The 18,428-nt window shown below is 38.1% G+C and overlaps 1 protein-coding gene across 1 annotated transcript; it reads right to left on the bottom strand.

Annotated features, from left to right (window-relative positions):
* Positions 1-7,504: 7,504 nt before the first annotated feature.
* LOC134675678 (facilitated trehalose transporter Tret1-like) lies at positions 7,505-14,247 on the bottom strand. Its single transcript, XM_063534006.1, has 4 exons — positions 14,206-14,247; positions 13,951-14,086; positions 12,293-12,438; positions 7,505-8,712 (listed from the first exon to the last, which is right to left on the bottom strand). Exons 1-4 carry the CDS (start codon positions 14,245-14,247, stop codon positions 7,579-7,581), a joined length of 1,458 nt encoding a protein of 485 aa, XP_063390076.1. The 3' UTR covers positions 7,505-7,578.
* Between the last annotated feature and the right edge of the window lie 4,181 nt (positions 14,248-18,428).

Genomic DNA, 18,428 nt, shown 5'->3' with positions numbered 1-18,428 from the left:
AGTATTTAGTAAACTGGATGCATCTACAGCATTCTTTCAAATTAAACTTCATGAGGATAGTGCCAAACTGTGCACATTCTCTACACCTTTTGGTAGATATTATTTTAAACGTCTACCATATGGGCTTTGTTCTGCACCAGAAGTTTTTCATCGTAGATATAAAGAAATTTTTCAAAATATAAATGGATGTGAAGTGTTTGTTGACGACCTAGTAGTATATGGTAAAGATCAAGCAGAACATGATGAACGTTTATTAAAAGTATTACAAATGGCAAAAGAAAATGGGGTAAAGTTTAATTCAACTAAGTGTGTATTTGGAAAGTCAGAAATAGAATATCTAGGACACCTACTGACTAAAGATGGTATAAAGCCTGATCCTACAAAAATAGACTCTATAATTAAAATGGAAAAGCCACAAAATGTAAAAGAATTGCAGCGCTTGTTAGGAATGATCACATATGTGGCCAAGTTTATACCGTCTTTATCACAAGTTTGTAGTCCTCTAAGAAATTTGATAAAAAAAGATGTAGAATGGTTGTGGTCAAAAGAACATGATGATTCCTTTTGTGAACTTAAAAAAATATTAGTTTCAGACCCTGTGCTACAATATTATGACGTCAGTAGACCAGTGAAATTGTCAGTAGATGCTTCTAAAGACGCTCTTGGAGCGGTGTTATTACAAAATGACTTACCGGTAGCTTATGCCTCCAAATCCATGACCAGCACCCAAAAATTATATGCTCAAATTGAAAAAGAACTCTTAGCCATTTTATTTGGATGTTCTCGCTATCACCAATATATTTATGGTAAACAAATTGAGGTTGAGACTGACCACAGACCCTTAGAGTCAATTTTTAAGAAACCCATATGTGATATACCATTAAGATTACAGCGCATGCGTTTACACTTGCAGAAATATGACATAATTGTGAAATACAAACCTGGAAAAGACCTTTTGATAGCTGATGCATTATCTAGACATAATTTAAAAACAAGTGATAATCTTCTAGAACAGGAAATTGAGGCTCAAGTTAGGATGGTTGTGAGTTCTTTACCAGTAACAGATAGGAAATTACAAATTTTTAAGGATGAGACAAATAAAGACACAGATTTACAACAAATAAAATATTACATTTTGAATGGATGGCCAAGTATTAAAGATATTCCTAATAGTTTAAAACCATATTTTACATTTAGTGGAGAACTGTATGTGTGTGATGAACTGATTTTCAAGAATAACTGTATTATTGTTCCACAAACCTTAAGATCAGACATGTTAGAGCGTATTCATTACAATCACATGGGATTAGATAAGTGTAAGGCTAGGGCTAGATCATGCATGTTTTGGCCGTTCATGTCAAGAGATGTTGAAAATAAAGTTTTGAATTGTAGTACATGTGATAGGTTTAAGAAAAATAATGTAAAAGAACCTATGCAAATTAGGGAAATGCCAAATAAGCCATGGTGGCACTTGGGTACAGATGTATTTCACTATAAAGGAAAAAACTTTATAATTGTAGTGGATTACTACAGCAAATACTTTGAAGTGTCAGAATTGAAAGATTTTCGACCAGAAACTACAATAGATGCATTGAAAGCTATTTTTAGTAGATTTGGGATCCCTGAATATTTGTATAGTGACGGGGCGACTAACTATACTAGTAGCAAATTTAAAGAATTTGTTACAAATTGGGGTTTTGTACACAAAACAAGCAGTCCTACCTATGCCCAGTCTAATGGATTAGCGGAGAGATATATTCAAATAACTAAGAATCTTTTTAAAAAAGCTGATTATGAACAAAAAGATAGATACTTAAGCCTGTTAGAATATAGGAACACACCAATTTCAAAGGAATTTAATTATTATACGCCCTCAGAATTGTTAATGGGCAGGAAAATTAAGGGTTTGTTGCCTAGTATTCAGAAACCTAGTAAAGAAAATTGTAATGTGCAAAAAATATTGTATGACAATGCATGGAAACAAAAACAGTACTATGATAGAGGATCAAAAAACTTGTCAAAGCTAAATGAGGGTCAAAAAGTTGTATTAATTAATAATAATAAACCTAACAGCTATGCTGAAGTAGTGAGAAAAGATAGCAGACCCAACTCTTTTCAAATTAAAACAGAAACTGGACAAAACTTGTTTAGGAATAGAAGGTACTTAATAAATTGTAAAAATCAGGGAGAAATGAAAACTGTAAGAGATAGCCCAATATTGTATAGCGATGATGAGGAGGAACCGTTGACAGTATTTGAAGGGTATAGAAGAAATAGTATTGCTGATATGACAGATGATAGCTATGTTTCACAACAAAGTAAGAATATTGTTGATGTTCAGAACTGTACAGAAGAAAATGAGAATGGTCAAAGTATTGCTAATGAAAATAACAATTCTGCTATAAGAACTAGAACAGGTCGACTGATTAAGAAACCTAGCTATCTCTGTGATTATCAAACTGATTGAATTTGATAGTTTATGTCTTTATATGAGTGTTTTAATTAATTAGCTATTATTGTAAAAAGTCTACTTGCTAGTAGGGATTGCAAATCCGAATCTATTTTACAAAATCCGGATTTTCGGATAATTTTCACGCCGAAATCCGAACTTCGGATAAAATCCGGATTTAGGCAATGTTTTCATGGTACCAGGAATAAATTTAAAAAAACGACTTTTTAATAAGAAATTAGTCTTTTTTATTTACTGTAATAGTCTTATGCAGTGGCGTAGCTAGGTGGGGGCGGCGGGGGCGGCCCACCCGGGTGTCACCCATTTAGGGATGATTTGGTTTCATGGTGGTATCAGATGGGTTGATGTAGGGTAACCGATTATATATTCCTGACATGAGGGTCCATACCTACCGACTGGAATTGGTTTCATGGTGGTATCATCATCATCATCATCATCATCATCTCAGCCATAAGACGTCCACTGCTGAACATAGGCCTCCCCCTTGGACCTCCATTCGTACCGGTTGGAAGCGATCGGCATCCAGCGTCTTCCGGCGGCCTTAACAAGGTCGTCCGTCCATCTTGTGGGTGGACGTTCTACGCTGCGCTTGCTAGTCCGTGGTCTCCACTCGAGCACTTTTCCACCCCATCAGCCATCTTCTCTGCGTGCAATGTGGCCTGTCCATTGCCACTTCAGCTTGCTAATCCGGTGGGCTATGTCGGTGACTTTAGTTCGCCTACGGATCTCCTCATTTCTGATTCGATCACGCAGAGAAACTCCGAGCATAGCCCTCTCCATAGCTCGTTGTGCGACTTTGAATTTTGAGATGAGGCCGATAGTGAAAGACCACGTTTCGGAGCCGTAAGTCATCACTGGTAACACACATTGATTAAAGACTTTCGTCTTGAGGCACTGAGGTATGTCGGACGAAAAGACATTACGTAGTTTCCCGAACGCTGCCCAACCGAGTTGACCTCCTTCTCGAAGTTGGACCTACCTAATTGGACTACTTGTCCTAGGTAGATGTAAGAGTCAACAACTTCGAGTAAGTACCGAGTTCCCAAAAGAGACTGGGATGGGCACAACATTGGCATTTGACATAAGTTTCGTCTTGTCCATATTCATTTTCAAGCCCACTCGTTGTGAAACTCGGTTGAGGTCATCGAGCATCATGCTGAGTTCCTCCATCGACTTTGCCATGACTACGATATCGTCGGCAAACCGAAGGTGAGTGATGTATTCGCCGTTGATGTTGATGCCAAGTCCTTGCCATTCCAGGAGCTTGAAGGCGTCTTCCATTACGGCAGTAAACAGTTTCGGAGAGATAACGTCTCCCTGCCTTACGCCTCTTTGCAATGGAATCGCCTTCGTGCTCTGCTCCTGTACTCGGACCGACATGGTGGCGTTACTATACAAATACTTCAACACTTCGAAGTACCGATAGTCAATATGGCATCGCTGAAGAGACGCAAGCTCCGCCCATGTTTCCACCGAATCGAAGGCTTTCTCATAGTCCACAAACGCTAAGCATAATGGCAAGTTATACTCTTCGGTCTTCTGTATAACTTGCCGCAGCGTATGGATGTGGTCTATGGTACTATAGCCTTTTCGGAAACCGGCTTGTTCGGGAGGCTGGAAGTCATCGTCTGTGTTCGAGACGGTTCGTGATGACCCTTGAGAACAGCTTATAGACATGGCTCAGAAGCGTGATGGGTCTGTAGTTCTTCAATAGGCTGTTATCACCTTTTTTGAAAAACAGCACCACCTCGCCTCTATTCCATGTTTCAGGCGTTTTGCCCTCGGATAAGACGGAATTAAAGAGCTTCTGGAGGACTTTAAGTACCGGTGTTCCACCCGCTCTCAGAAGCTCTGAAGTGATTGCATCTTTGCCCGGCGCCTTGTTGTTCTTAAGCTGCTTCAGGGCCATCCTAATCTCGTACAGTAGTAGGTTAGAAAATATGCGGCCGGCTCTTCTACTAATCCGGCATCCGGCTTTTGTTGCACGAGCCTGCCGCGCGCGGAAAAGCCAAGCCACGGTGACGCCTGAGCCAAACATCGAACACTCAGTTTAACGTGAAGTCACAAAGACACCGCGCTTGTCATGAGGCTGTTCAAGGCCCAAGGCCAGGGAGTGAGCCAGGCAACCTCCCCTCTACCCGCTTGACGCGTATTTGCAGTAATCAGAACATTTTAACGGTGCAAAAGGCAATTGTATAATAGTTTAACAAAAAATCCGAAAATTCGGATTTGGGTTTAAAAATCCGGATTTAGAAACGGATTGAAAAATTGGCGGTTAATCCGGATTTTCGAAGTTCGAATAATCCGGATTGCAATCCCTACTTGCTAGTAGGCATGTCATGGTTGTAGTTGCTTGAAAAGAAAGGGGATGTAAGAGGGATATTATAAGTAGACTATGGCAACACCAATGATAATCAAGATGGCTTCATGTATGTAGACGGAGTTCATTAAATAAAGATTACTTTTAATAAAAACATCTTCTTATTTACAAAGACTATAGAAGAATATAAAAATAAGCATTTGAAGTTGGCTGCTTGGCGAGAAATTTGTTCCTTGCTCGTACCAGATTTTGAGAAGTTAGATGAAAAAGAAAGACATAATACAAAACCACAAACATTTCGTCGACGTTCATCTTGTACTAAGCCTCGCTACCCACTCGAAAAATACACGCCAGCTCTGCTGCGATCGTGCACGACAGACGACTAGTGGGAACAGTACCGCCGACACCCGATTGAAATCCGGATCCGACATCCGACATAGTGAGAACAGCGGCAACGACACACGATTAAAAATCGCCACGACATCCGACATAGTGGGAACGAGCTCTTAGGAGGAATTTCCTTCAGCGGAGGACGCTCTGGCTGTGGAATGAGCCCCTTGCCGAGTTTTTCTCGACGGGCTACAGTATTGGCTTCTTCAAAAAACCGGCCAAGTACGAGTCGGACTCGCGTTCCAAGTGTTCTGTACATAAGCACAGAATAAATAATAGTGCTAGGTACAGAAGACTCACTCTCTAATAAAACGCGTCCGTCACGATTAGCACAGATATGGCCGCTAGGTGGCGACAGTGCCACGCGCGGCTTATGGCAAACCCCAAAATTGGGGTCGAACGGATGTACTTTTAGCTACCTGTAGCAAAGCGACGAAATCGCGGAGTGAGCCACGCCTGACATAAGTCCGACTCACGCTTGACTGCACATTTCTAATAGGTTTTCCTGTCATCTATAGGTAAAGTACTATTTTGTGTATTTTATTTTTCAAAATTTTAGGCCCAGTAGTTTCAGAGATAAAGAGGGAGGGGGGAATGGTCGGACAGACAGACAGACGCACGAGTGATCTTATAAGGGTTCCGTTTTTTCCTTTTAAGGTACAGAACCCTAAAGAGTGTACAGGTTTTTAAAGGGTCGGCGCATGTAACACGCCTACAGTTGCAGGCGTCCATAGGCTACTTTGAAAGCTTACCATCGGCACATATGCTAGTTTGCCACCCACCGACATGTAATAAAAAAGTATCATCCTCGATTTCTCGTAAGTCTGATCTGGAGTCTGGACTGGTCTTAAAGTTACGTTATGCTGGTTCATACCATCGCACACACTGTTAACTTGTACATCGGTGGACCGTGGACCTTATGCCTTTTGTTATAAGGTCCACCGATGTACAATTAATTAGGAGTGTAGCTGTTTGTACTCTAGAGAACTTGACTGACAACCGACCATGGGATTCACGCACCATCGTCCACACAGTTAACTGACAATTTTCAACCTTATTGCAAAGACATAAGATTCAGCCATAGTCAAAGAGTTTTGCTATACGACCTCGAGGTAATATGCATGTCCGCGTGGCAAAGCGTGTGAAATTGCCTCTGAATGGCGTAGTACGACGAGACGATCAAGTTTAGTATGTGTCACGAGGGTTGAACAACCAACTACAGTCGCCATCAGATATATCGGAGCGGCCAAGGTGTTCACAATATCTGAACACGCACTCTAACGCCTTGACAATAGAGGCGTGTTCAGATATTTGTAAGCACCCTGGCCGCTCCGATATATCTGATGGCGACTGTACATTTCGCTAGCCCAATATTACACAGTTCTATGTTACATTTTGAAGATAGTTGAAATTCGACTTAATCTCACTATGACAATGTTCAAATTTTAGTTCGATAAAATTGAAACATAGAACCCTGTAAAATATTGGACCAGCGATTTGTCGAGCTAACTTTGTATGACATTCGCATTTCGCAATGACAGTGTGGAAATGTCATCATTAATGTATTATCTATGGAAATATGACGTTTATAATGACACTCACTGACTTTGTTCTGTTCAAGTTCGTGCAAAGCTAGTTTCAACGGACTCTTAGGGGTCATCCATTAATTACGTCACACCAATTTCTAGGTTTTTAGACCCCCCCCCCCCTTGTCACACTTGGTCACATTTGGCAAACATCTCCCCCCCTAGTGTGACGTCACATTTTTCATACGAAATCGCCAAATCGAATTAAGTAAATACCTAAGTATTATTAATATTTTATCAAAATATTTCTGACGATATAAATATTAGTAATTTTATAACCCAAAAACTCTTAGGAAAGAAAATTAAACGATTAAAAACTATTATCGTTTTAAAAACTTGTTATTTAAATGTACAGCGAACTAAATAATGTTAAAGTGACGTCACAAAGTTTGTGTCTCCCCCCTCCCCCATGTCACAATATGTCACATTTTCTTGACCCCTCCCTCCCCCTAAACGTGTGACGTAATTAATGGATGACCCCTTATTCGTCTGTGAAGTCGGCGGTTGGTAAAAACTGGGCGCCCCTGTCGTATTTACACTAGCAATTTTGATGAAATGATGAAACTGAAATATTGCTTGTACGTGTCACAAAAAAGCGGTAAGTTAATTAAAAAAACCTACACAACAATAACATTACTTACTTAAGAGGGTAGTTTAATATTCATATTAATTATCTTTACTTCTATAATCGGGTTTCTGGTTGCTGTTCAACGGCTGAGCTCGGCTGACCTGGCATCTCAAAGTCATAATTATCAGTCAGTAAGACTTACGTTTACTTATATTCATTCATTTATATATGTCTTTCCACTTATTCAAACAAGAATCTTTTCCTGTTCAGTTATATTTAATGGGTCTAATTCTTTGCCACGTTTAGGCTCGAAAGGCTCTCCTCTGAAGCATTCCTCAATCTGCTGCAGCGTTCTGCCTCTAGTCTCCGGCAGCAGGAACAAGACCACAACCAGCCCCGCTACAATGACCCCCGTGTACAGTAGATAGGCCCCTTGCAAGCCCACGCCAGATATAAGACCAGGGAACGTCTTAAGAACCAGAAATATCGATGCCGCTGATGCCACTATACTAACGCTGCCTGCCAGACTCCTGTATTGTAACGGATACACTTCCCCTGCTATCACGCTTGGCAGCGGAATCATGCCTATAGCAAATGATAGAACCTGAAGACTCACGAGTATCCCGGGGATCCACAGCGAGTCAAATGGAAGGTAGTTGTTGGCTTTAGCAAAAACGTAACCTGCCTGAGCGAGATGACTGCCAGCACAGAGAGCTCCCGTAGCGAACATCATCGTCCTTCTCCCAGTCTTATTGATCACATAAACAGCGCCTATATTGAACATTAACCTCTGGATATCAAACGCCACCATCCAGAAATGCGCATCAATATCTGGGCCCATCAATAAATGCAAAAGCACAGTTGAATACGAAGCAAAGAGTATCGGTCCCGAGAAGTTCATCATGATATAACCAGCGAACATGAGAAGAACAGGTTTGTTAAATTCTTTCTTTTTCACTATTGATACAATATTCTTAAATCCTTTGCTTATTAGTTCGTTCGTTTGTTCTAAATGCTTGCTAGTTTCGATAATTTTTTCAAGCTCCGGAATTTCTTCTTCTCCCCTCAGCCATATGAACACTTCTCTGCATTTATCATATTGTCCATTCGTCGCAAGCCAGCTTGGTGATTCTGGAGAGTAGATAGTCATGAGGAAACTGACGACAGAGAAGGATAGACTGACGATAGCCGTGTGTTGGAAGGAGAGAAAGGTGCCGACGAAGTGGACGAAGAGCATGCCGAAGCCCTGGGCGAGGGCGATGGTGGTGAGGAAGCCACCGCGGTTGCGGGGGCTCGTGTACTCGCCCAGCAGCACGGAGCGCAGCGGCAGCATCATGCCCAAGCCGATGCCGTGCAGGATGCGCCCGGCTAGCAGCGCCTGAAAATATATACAGATATATATGTCAGTATTTATCTATGTATAGTACCATTTGTGTTAGTTGTCATGCAGACCTCAGGCTCCGCTGTGACTAAAAGCCGGGACAACGCGAGGAAGAAGAAGAAGAGTATACCATTTGTGTTTGAACATAATAATTAAGGATTGCTATTTTGCTATCAGTTTATACAGTTCCATTTTGCTCTTGACAGATGTTGGATGGGTGGTGTCGACTTTTAATATCCAAGGGTGACAATTGTGCAGTCTGAAGGGTTGTCTGGTAGTACGAATGGTCAAAGACCGTCTATAGACAACCTAGCAAGTAACGCTGTAGATATAACTGGAAGTCCTAGGAAGGAGCCCAACAAACAATTAAGCGACACTTAGCACTTATTTTATCACCTAAAGACATAGAACGGCTGTAGAATAGCTACATAATCTAAGCTTACAGGCTCTGGTGACATCAAGGTCTTTAAGAGGTCCATGTATAGCTTTAAGATCCACAGTAGCCGTTTTGGCGGCTATAATGCATCTTAAGCAGCTAGTGTTATAGCTCAAAGTGAATTCTACCACCTTAATATCTAGATGAGTAATAAGCAGCTGCAATTCTTTTATAGCTCCGTGTATCATAATCGCTACTTAACTCTCTTGTATCACTTACAGTCGAAAAGAGAAGTTATCAGTCACCATTATCGATCATGTAGTCGCAGACGAGCGTTATTCGATACCTTAGTACATACTTAGAACCTAAGCCTATAGCGCCATGTTATGACCGATGAATCAATAAGCAAAACAAAAATTAGAACGTAAATACTTCATAAAAATCGATACTTTTACTCAATATTGACCTAATGTTAAGGTAAAAGTACGCTCCACCGAACGCTCAATATCCGTCCGTATTACCGAATTTCTTCTATTTTAGGCTGTAAGTCGATTATTTACAGCTGATATTTACTTGCGTATTTTTTTTCCACGAGTTAAATACCTATCTCTTCCACTATGCCTCAGAGTCGGCCAATTTGTCCCGCAGTTGGGACGTGGCAACTGATCGAAACGGATCGTTGCTGCCGATTGCCACTTTGTATGGGCAACCTTAAAGAAATCGGTAAGAAGTTGCGTATATTTCTTAAGGTCATAAAACCTTTTAAATTTATTTCTGTGTTTCAAAGTATGGTTTTTCAGTGTGACTACTTAATTAGTTTGTGTATTTTAGTCAATTTAATTAATTTAGTGCAGTCATATTATCAGAAATTAAGCTTAATGTGAGTTTGGTGATGAGTACACCGACAATTTGATTGGAAGGTATTATCGAACAGCGTCCGGAATCAGGGAAAGCGTATGTTTATGAAATTATTTTTTTAATGGTTGATTACGAACTATTTAGATTAACTACCTAATTTCACAAATAACTTAATGTATTTGTAATTTTATGAGCAATTGCCGAACAACAATAACCTATATATATTATTATAAAACTGCGTTTGAAATGTTCATGTTTTACGACTTTTTGGCATCAAAATAAGGTTTTTGGCAAGACTATTATCAAACAATAATTTTAGATATTTTACGTCAGTATTAGCAAGAACTTTACACATGTACGGTTTTGTAATGGATTCAAGTATTAAATTTAATGATAGATTTGTAGTTATACCACATTGATTACGATTTAAATACTATTTTCAAAATCCGTTCGCGAAATAGGTTCCACATATTTTCCATGTTTCGTTCACCGAACGGCCGTTCGGTAAATGGTACCCATGGTCTCTGCTACCGAACTCATGTTTGCGTTGGCCATGTTTCTATTCGACGTTCATGAGAATATAATCCTTATTACGATAACGGCTAGGTCGATATTTATATGTTTATTTTTTGTGACCATTATTTCAATGCCAGCGCTTTTCAAACTTTAGACATACTTATTGGACGCCTGATAATAGTCTTGGAATGTGGACAAAAAAACTGAATAGGATAATAAAAATAATGAAGCAATAATATTTTATACAGGGTGGTCCGAACCTAGATGTCCAAAAATTTTTTTTAGATTTCTCTCGTCGTGGGCGATTGTGATTTTTTAAACTTTTATCTTTTGTTATGAAATTCCGGGGTTCCCATACAGGGTGGCTAAAAATTAACTACATTCCCATTCCCAGGGAGGTTTTGGGATTATATTGAGCAACTTTTACTATGGGACCAACTCCGAAATCGTGAAAAAAAATTTACCCTTCCATAGAAAATGGACGAGCCAAAATTTATGAAACCGCCAAATTTTTTTAAACACATGCGTACATGTTTTATAATTGTTGCGTACCTTACTTACTGACTTATTTTTCAAAAGTATTTTTCAATAAAAAAGACACGTCAAGATCGCTTACCATCTTTATAATGCTAAAAAACGAAGCATAGTAGGGATTTAATAGTGAACTACTGAAGTTTGAGCACCACTCAACACCATATTTTCATACAATTATTTCCTAGTTCGGTAATGCGGGCTCCCTATTCGGTATAATGTGCAAATCACGTTTCTTAGTTCGGTAAACGGTACAAACAAGGAAATTGGAAGAAATGACTTTAAAAATGTTTTTAATACACTTCCAATCATTTCAGTAATTTATAGGTATGTTTAAATGAGGACAAATTTATCTATGTTTCTATTTTAGTATTGAACATATTCGTAAGAAAATATCAGAACTAATAAAAAAATTAAACGTAAGTTTAGGGCTTAAGCATTCGGTGAAGCGTACATTTACCTTAGTATTGTTATATTTAAAACCGGACTTCACGTATATTCAGTAATTTTTCGAAAATTAAATACGGTGAACCACAAATAAAAAAATATTATATTCAGATAAATATGCAAAGGATCAGAGGCCCATTAAAATTTTGTTAGTAATACATATAGTTTTTGATAGTGAACTAAAATAATTATTTGCTTTTAATTATCCGCCATTACATTTCACTTCAAGCTGTCACAGAGCAAGCTTACGAATAATAATACAAAATGGAAACATCTGCAACCAAAGCAGATAGGGTTAAGGAAAAAATGTGCAATTACCTTCTTGAGTGTTACAAATATTGACTTAAAATGCTAATATACCATCTAAAGCTGAAAGTATCATCTATATGGCCCTACACTACTACTCAAATAGTTAGTATTCGCTTATTTGGCACCCTTTTAAATCCTAAGTACTTAATCAACGCTATTACAACACTACTTTAGGGCTCTTCTACTACAACAGTTTGTAGTCACCTATATGCAACCCATCTAGCTCCTAAAGAATTAATTAACACTATTGTAGCTCCACTATACCGCTCTTATGTCTCTTTTTTTATCCGCTAACCACTGTTATAAATCTTATGGTGATAAAATTTGTGCCCAATCCGGGGTTAAAACGGGGTTATAGCCGGCTATAACTCCTATTTTTAGAGTACTAACAACACCTAAAGAGTAAATAGGCGCTTATATAAATCTCTTCTAACCCTTAAATTTAGCGCCTAATGTTAGTTGGGAGGTCTTTGGAGTCGGGGGCCGAGATCGGATCTGCTTCGGATGGTAGTAAGGATAGGAAGAAATGAAAGTACCCGCCTCAGAGCTGGTGGCGAGGATTATGGCGAGCCAGCCTGCCAGCACGGGCAGCGGGACGGCGTAGTGGGCCATCTTGCGGCCCAGCCGGCCCATGATCGGGGGCGTCATGAAGTTGCCGAAGAACATCGAAATCGCCAACACCGATGCTGGAATTGATTCGCATCTTACATCGCGATACATTACAAACTTTTATTACAAGTTTTTTTCAGTTTCACTGTCCCGTTGTGTTGTCTGACTTGTCTGTCTGTCTGTAATCTAATCTAGCAAGTTAATTAAATTTGTCCCACTTCCTGGTTTCCGATGAAGCTGAAAATTTGCATACATACATATTAGGGTGGGCCGTTTGAGTAAATATTGGAAATAAGCAATGTAATACCGAGATGCGTAATTTTATGTAGATAACGAGAAAAATAATTTAAAAAATCTAGCTATTTACTTTGAGCCCTCTACCAACGATTAAGTGTAAAAATTAAATATATTTTTTTAAATAAAATTTCATTATAATTTTTTTCATTTTTATTTTTTGTTTGAAGAAAGCAATGCCTTAAGCATCCGACATGATTTTAACGTTCGTCAATTACACTCCAAAATATTTTTTTCTGAAGTCGAAAAAGTACTCGTAAATTGCGTTTTTCGGAAAAAAACTTTTTAATATATGGCAGACACCCAAATTTGTATTTGAATCCTATTCTAGGCCCATTAGTGAACAATAAAATAAAATAGATCATAAAAATATATACTGTTAATAGCAAACCAATGAGAAAAAGCACATCGTAATATGCCTGAATTGGCATAAAACGCAACTTTTACCTAAGTCTACAAAAATAGGAATAATTGTAAAAATGCATAATAAAAATGCCAAAAATTGTTTTTATCATATTTAAGCAGTTCTACTTCTACTTTCATATTCAATATAAACTAAAAATTTATTGTATATACGACCCTTCTCGTATTTCATGCGATAAAGTGATCATTGTATTTTTAACCGACTTCCAAATCTCAAAGAAGGAGGTTATCAATTCGGTTGTATGTTTTTTTTTTTTTTTTATGTGTGTTACTCCATATCTCCGTCATTACTAGATCGATTTTGAAAATTCTTTTTTTGATTGAATGTATATGCATACAGATTGGTCCCGTTTTTGTCAAAACCCAGTTCTGATGATGGGATCCATGAGGAATCGAGGGAACTGCTCAAATCTTAAAGGCATACATATAGTGATTTTTGGGTTTTTATCAACAAATCAAGCATATACACCCAAAAAAGTGACATTTGATGAAGTGGAACTGCTGATGATGATCAGAACGGAACTCTTTAACGACGCATAGTTCACGGTTGGCGATTTGTCCTCTTCGTTATGTATGTTAAGCAAGTTAAGTTTTTAAGCCACATTTTTGTCAAGCTCGAGTTCTGATGATGGGATCCATGAGGAATCATGGGAACTCCTCAAATCAAACTTCCATACAAAATCGGCCCACCCTAATACATATGTAAATTGTATGACATGACAATGCAATATTCTGGTACCATCGAGCCATATCATAGTAGACAAATGTTAGTTTAATTAGCTTTCTTTACTCTCTAAAAGGGCCTCAAATTCTTATGTGCCCAAAGGCCCCAGCATAGTTTAAGACAGCCCTGACTTTGGACAAGTCCTTACCAATCCAGGACTCCATCTCCTGGCTAGGTCTGATGGGAGACCCCGGCTGGTGCAGCCGCGGCAGGAGAACCCCTGGGAACCCCAGGGTACACCCGATGCCGATCACGTTACAGCATACCGCTGTCGTCACGAAACACTGTTGACAATAATCATTTACGGAAATTACACAAATTAACACAAAGTTTTAACTTATATTTGAAACTCCAATTCGACTTTTCAACAAACTATAAAGTTTAAAAAACAAATAGCTAATACTTGTCTAACAAATGGAGAAAATCTTTCTTTGGATCCAGGCATATTTTTTATTTTACTTTTTTCTCCAATGTTGACTTCACATCTTTGTCAATTATTTATTTCAATAAACATATTTTATTTATAAATTAAATCTGAATCTTAGTCAATTAATTTTCCTAGAAACACCAAACATTTTGTCAGATCATACGTCTGCTCTCGGCAAAGACGTACGTAACATACTCGTATATGAATATGTATACGTAATAAGAATAAGACAACGTGTGGACAACCGATAAGGGATAGATAATAAAATTCGTTGTCAAGGGGCTGGGCTATAACCGCGAAAATCGGAGTTAGCAAATTGCGGGGATTTTTATCTGTCACTCTAATTACGCCTTCATTGGAGTAAAAGAGAAAGATCCCCGCAATTTGCGAGTTTCGGTTTTCGCGGTAGCCAGTCCTCGATTGATCGATTGACCTTGTAAAACAATAGTTATTTACGATACAAGTGCGAAATAGAGGAAATTCGAAACGAGTGGCGAACACGACCGAAGGGAGTGTTTTAAATCGACACGAGTTGCGAATTACCTATTCGCACGTGTATCGTACAACGTTTTACAGTACATATGGCCCTTTAAACTTTTGACATCGCACGAAAAGTGCTATTTTACGCACAAGTGCGGGAAAATAGGACCATATGTACTGTAAATAACTTTTTAATACAGTTGCTCAAAAAGTGCTACTTTACGTAGCTGTTTAGCGTGCGGAAAGTTGGTTATCTCGAACTAGTGCTTATTACTTTTCCAATTTTTTTAAATTTATACTTGTTCCAATTCACGACTACTTATTGATGAGTGTTAATATTAGTTTCCTTTAAACGTCGTAATCAGCATAAAAACCTACCGTTAATGTAAGAATACGAAAAATATTACATATTTCATATTTAATTACTTACCTCTTCATCATTATAACACGTTTATTTTTTAATATTCAATATTGAAAATTTCGTTCTTAATAAGATGACTGAATGGAACGGAATAGCTGTCAAACGCCCATAGATATAATATACTTAAAGACGACGTCTAACCGAGCTGTCACTGTTACCACTTTTGTTTAGTGTACGATTAACAATGTTTTTCTTATTTTTTCGCAACTGTATTAAAAAACGTCGTTCGATACACGTGCGGAAATGTCATTCTTCACTCGTCCCGAGTCTTGCCACTCGCCTGCGGCTCGTGGCAAGATATCTCGGTACTCGTGAAGTAATGACATACCTTCCGCACTAGCATCGAAATGTACTATTTCACTACACCAGCTCGGAAAGGCTTACTTTCCACTTCAAGAACTGATAGCAAAGTTGCATTTTATTCACATGTGAGGCAAAGTAATCAAATGCAAATTTTGAGTTGTTTTCTTAAGTTAGCTGGTAGAATTTACTTTTAAATGATGATTATGGATGATAAATATTTAATAACATTCATTTGGAATTGATTTGGTTTGATTTTGTTTGGTATTTTACGTTTAATATTTGCCTCGGGCTGGTGTGGTGAAAAATTTTGTGTTTCACTCGGGGGAAAATTTTGTTTAACCCTCGTGCTTTGAAACCCTCGCAACGCTCAAGATTCCATTTTTCGAACCACTCGCTACGCTCGTGGTTCAATTTTGGAATCTTTCGCTTGCTCGGGTATCAATATTAGCACGAGCGGTTAAACAACAACTTTGCCCCCTTGTAAAACAAATAACTATAATTAATTAATTACTTATATATTAAACTTCTAACGTACACCTGTCCTTTAACAAAAATTATATAATCTAATTCAAACAGTCGTGAGTTACGGTAAAGTTAAAGTAATTTTACGGTTTAACTTACGTAGGTATATAATTATGTATTATTATTTTTTTATTACATTTGCGCGACATGTTTCAGTGTGTCCATTTTCAAGCACATTTGTAAGATAGTAAAACCGTGAGGTCAATTCAAACTTACCGACACTGTAACATCAAAATGATATCTAACATTAAAAACCAAACCAAACCGAACTACGGTGGAATGAACCGCCTTCGTCTGATCGTCTGCCAAGACACTGTAGAAGTATACACTGTATTTGACATAGTCGGCGCATTATAGCGCATGTTTTTCTAAAATCAGTAAATTCATTAAGTAATAAATAAGAAATAACTATTTTAAGCCATTATTATATTATATATTGACGCGCAACTATATTTTATGTATTTTATTTTAGTTCATATTAGCGCCTGACACTTTTTGACGAGCAAAAGCTTCAAACTAAATACTTGCATTAAAGTTTCGAGCAGTAGTGACTATTCCAAATGAAATAATATTAGCTTAGTACGGGATTATTTATTTTATTCTGTGGTACGGGCAAGTACGGGTAATTACATATATTATTAATTATAATATCCATCCCTTTCCAACATGATAGATATGTAGAATGTACAAGCCAATGATAAATACAACAGCAGCACAGTCTAGTTTTCTGGAAGCTTCGATGCTAGCCTATTGATCTGCTCTCTGACTGAATCTAGGTCACGTACATTTGATTAGCACTTTCTGCTGCTGTTTTACCTGTTTTAAATTTACTCTTGTTAAAAAGAAACATTGAGACAAAGAAATACACATTTATATATTTGCTTAGATCAGAAAATCAATTTTTCATTAAAATTAGTTCAGTAATTCATCCAGCCGTTATAAGATAATTTTAAGTTACAATCATTTCTGATGGCGCAATGATTTAGCACGTTTGAAATAGATGTAGCTTTGTTGTTGAATTTGACAAAGCTTTGCTGTCTCGTGAGTCAGCTTCCTGTATGAGTTTGACTATGACTCAACTTTTTGATATTCTCTGAGCAAATTCTCTAGAATATCTAATATCAGGGGTGCGAAACTCCTGACTTCGGCCAAACTCGACTCCGCTCGGCTCAGCGTTGCTCCAAGCAATTAAGGCCTGTGCACACCGGCTGCGTCTACGTGACGTGCACGTGCCCGTGCGGCGTTGTAGTATACAGATCCTTATGAGACGGCACGTGGACGGCACACCGCTTGCGTGACGTGTGCGGCTCCAACATTTTAGCGCACGCGCACGTGCGCACACGCAAGCCGGTGTCACAGATTCATAAATAGTTACCGGTGTGCACAGGCCTTTAAATAACACTTGCACTGCGTGTGCAATGACTTTTCTTGGTCTAACTAGACGTACAAATATATATTTACACTTTTGCACCTTATTTTATTACTCCTTTGTTGTAAGGCGAAAAATGTAAACATATCTTTGACGTCGACTGTACATGTAAAACCAGCATCTATTTGAGACTACAAAACAGTACAGTCGACTTTGATTCCTTAAGGCCACTATGGATCCATGTTATACCTAAATAAAAAAAAATCATTTTTGTTTTCTATGGCTTCTTTGGGCTCGATTGAATGATGTACACGTCATGTCGTCACATGTATCTAGTTATCTAGTAGTAGTAGTATACAGGGTGATTCAGGAGACGTGAGCAGGACTAACACTGCGCATTTCGTAAATTATAAGCAACTGTTTCGTATCAATATTAGTGAGGTTAACGTTAATTTTCTAGTCGTGTTGAAAAAAAAAGTAATTAATTTATTTACCACATGCATGGTCACCCTAAAATTAGAATACAACTACCGATAATCTGTGTCAAATTGAATGTCAACACTGTCATCACGGTCTGGTTACTTTTGAAAACTCGTATCTCACTCAAGTTGACAGTTTATTTTCTTCGTAATCAAAATGCTGTCATTACGGTTAAAGAGGTTTTATGTTTATTAATTAGGTCTTGTAGGGTGACCATTGTTCTAGAGAATTAAATTTGCCCTCACCAAAAAGTTAAAAAATAGGAAAAAGTGTGGTCGTTTCACCTAAATACGACGGTGATCGATCAATTATCACTTACTGAGTATGCAGGCTTATTCCTGCTCACGTCTCATGAATCACCCTGTACTAGTATTAAAATATCATAGGTAGTGACAAGATTCAATTCTAGTGGTCTAGGAATCAAATTATGTAGGTAGTTGACTGTACATGATTAGATTGATCTACTTGTTGGCTAGTATGCAAGTCTATTCCAAAAATAGCTATGTAATATAAAACAATACTTATTTGGATTAACTATTTCTCTATAGTGTTTAGTGACAAGAATATTAGCTATTTTTGGGTTAGACAAGGCTTAAATAATGTATCGGAATAAAAAGACAGAAA

Source organism: Cydia fagiglandana, chromosome 22 (assembly GCF_963556715.1).
Source record: "Cydia fagiglandana chromosome 22, ilCydFagi1.1, whole genome shotgun sequence".
NCBI lineage: Eukaryota > Metazoa > Arthropoda > Insecta > Lepidoptera > Tortricidae > Cydia > Cydia fagiglandana.
The sequence above is the reverse complement of the archived record's forward strand: the minus strand, read 5'-3'. Positions and strand labels throughout refer to the sequence as shown.

Coding starts and splice junctions, on each gene's coding strand:
- LOC134675678 (XM_063534006.1), bottom strand. CDS start 14,247: ATGCCTGGATCCAAAGAAAGATTTTCTCCATTTGTTAGACAA. Junction 14,087..14,205: donor TTTCTCCATTTGTTAGACAA/GTATTAGCTATT, acceptor TATTGTCAACAG/TGTTTCGTGACGACAGCGGT. Junction 8,713..12,292: donor TCCTCGCCACCAGCTCTGAG/GCGGGTACTTTC, acceptor ATATATTTTCAG/GCGCTGCTAGCCGGGCGCAT.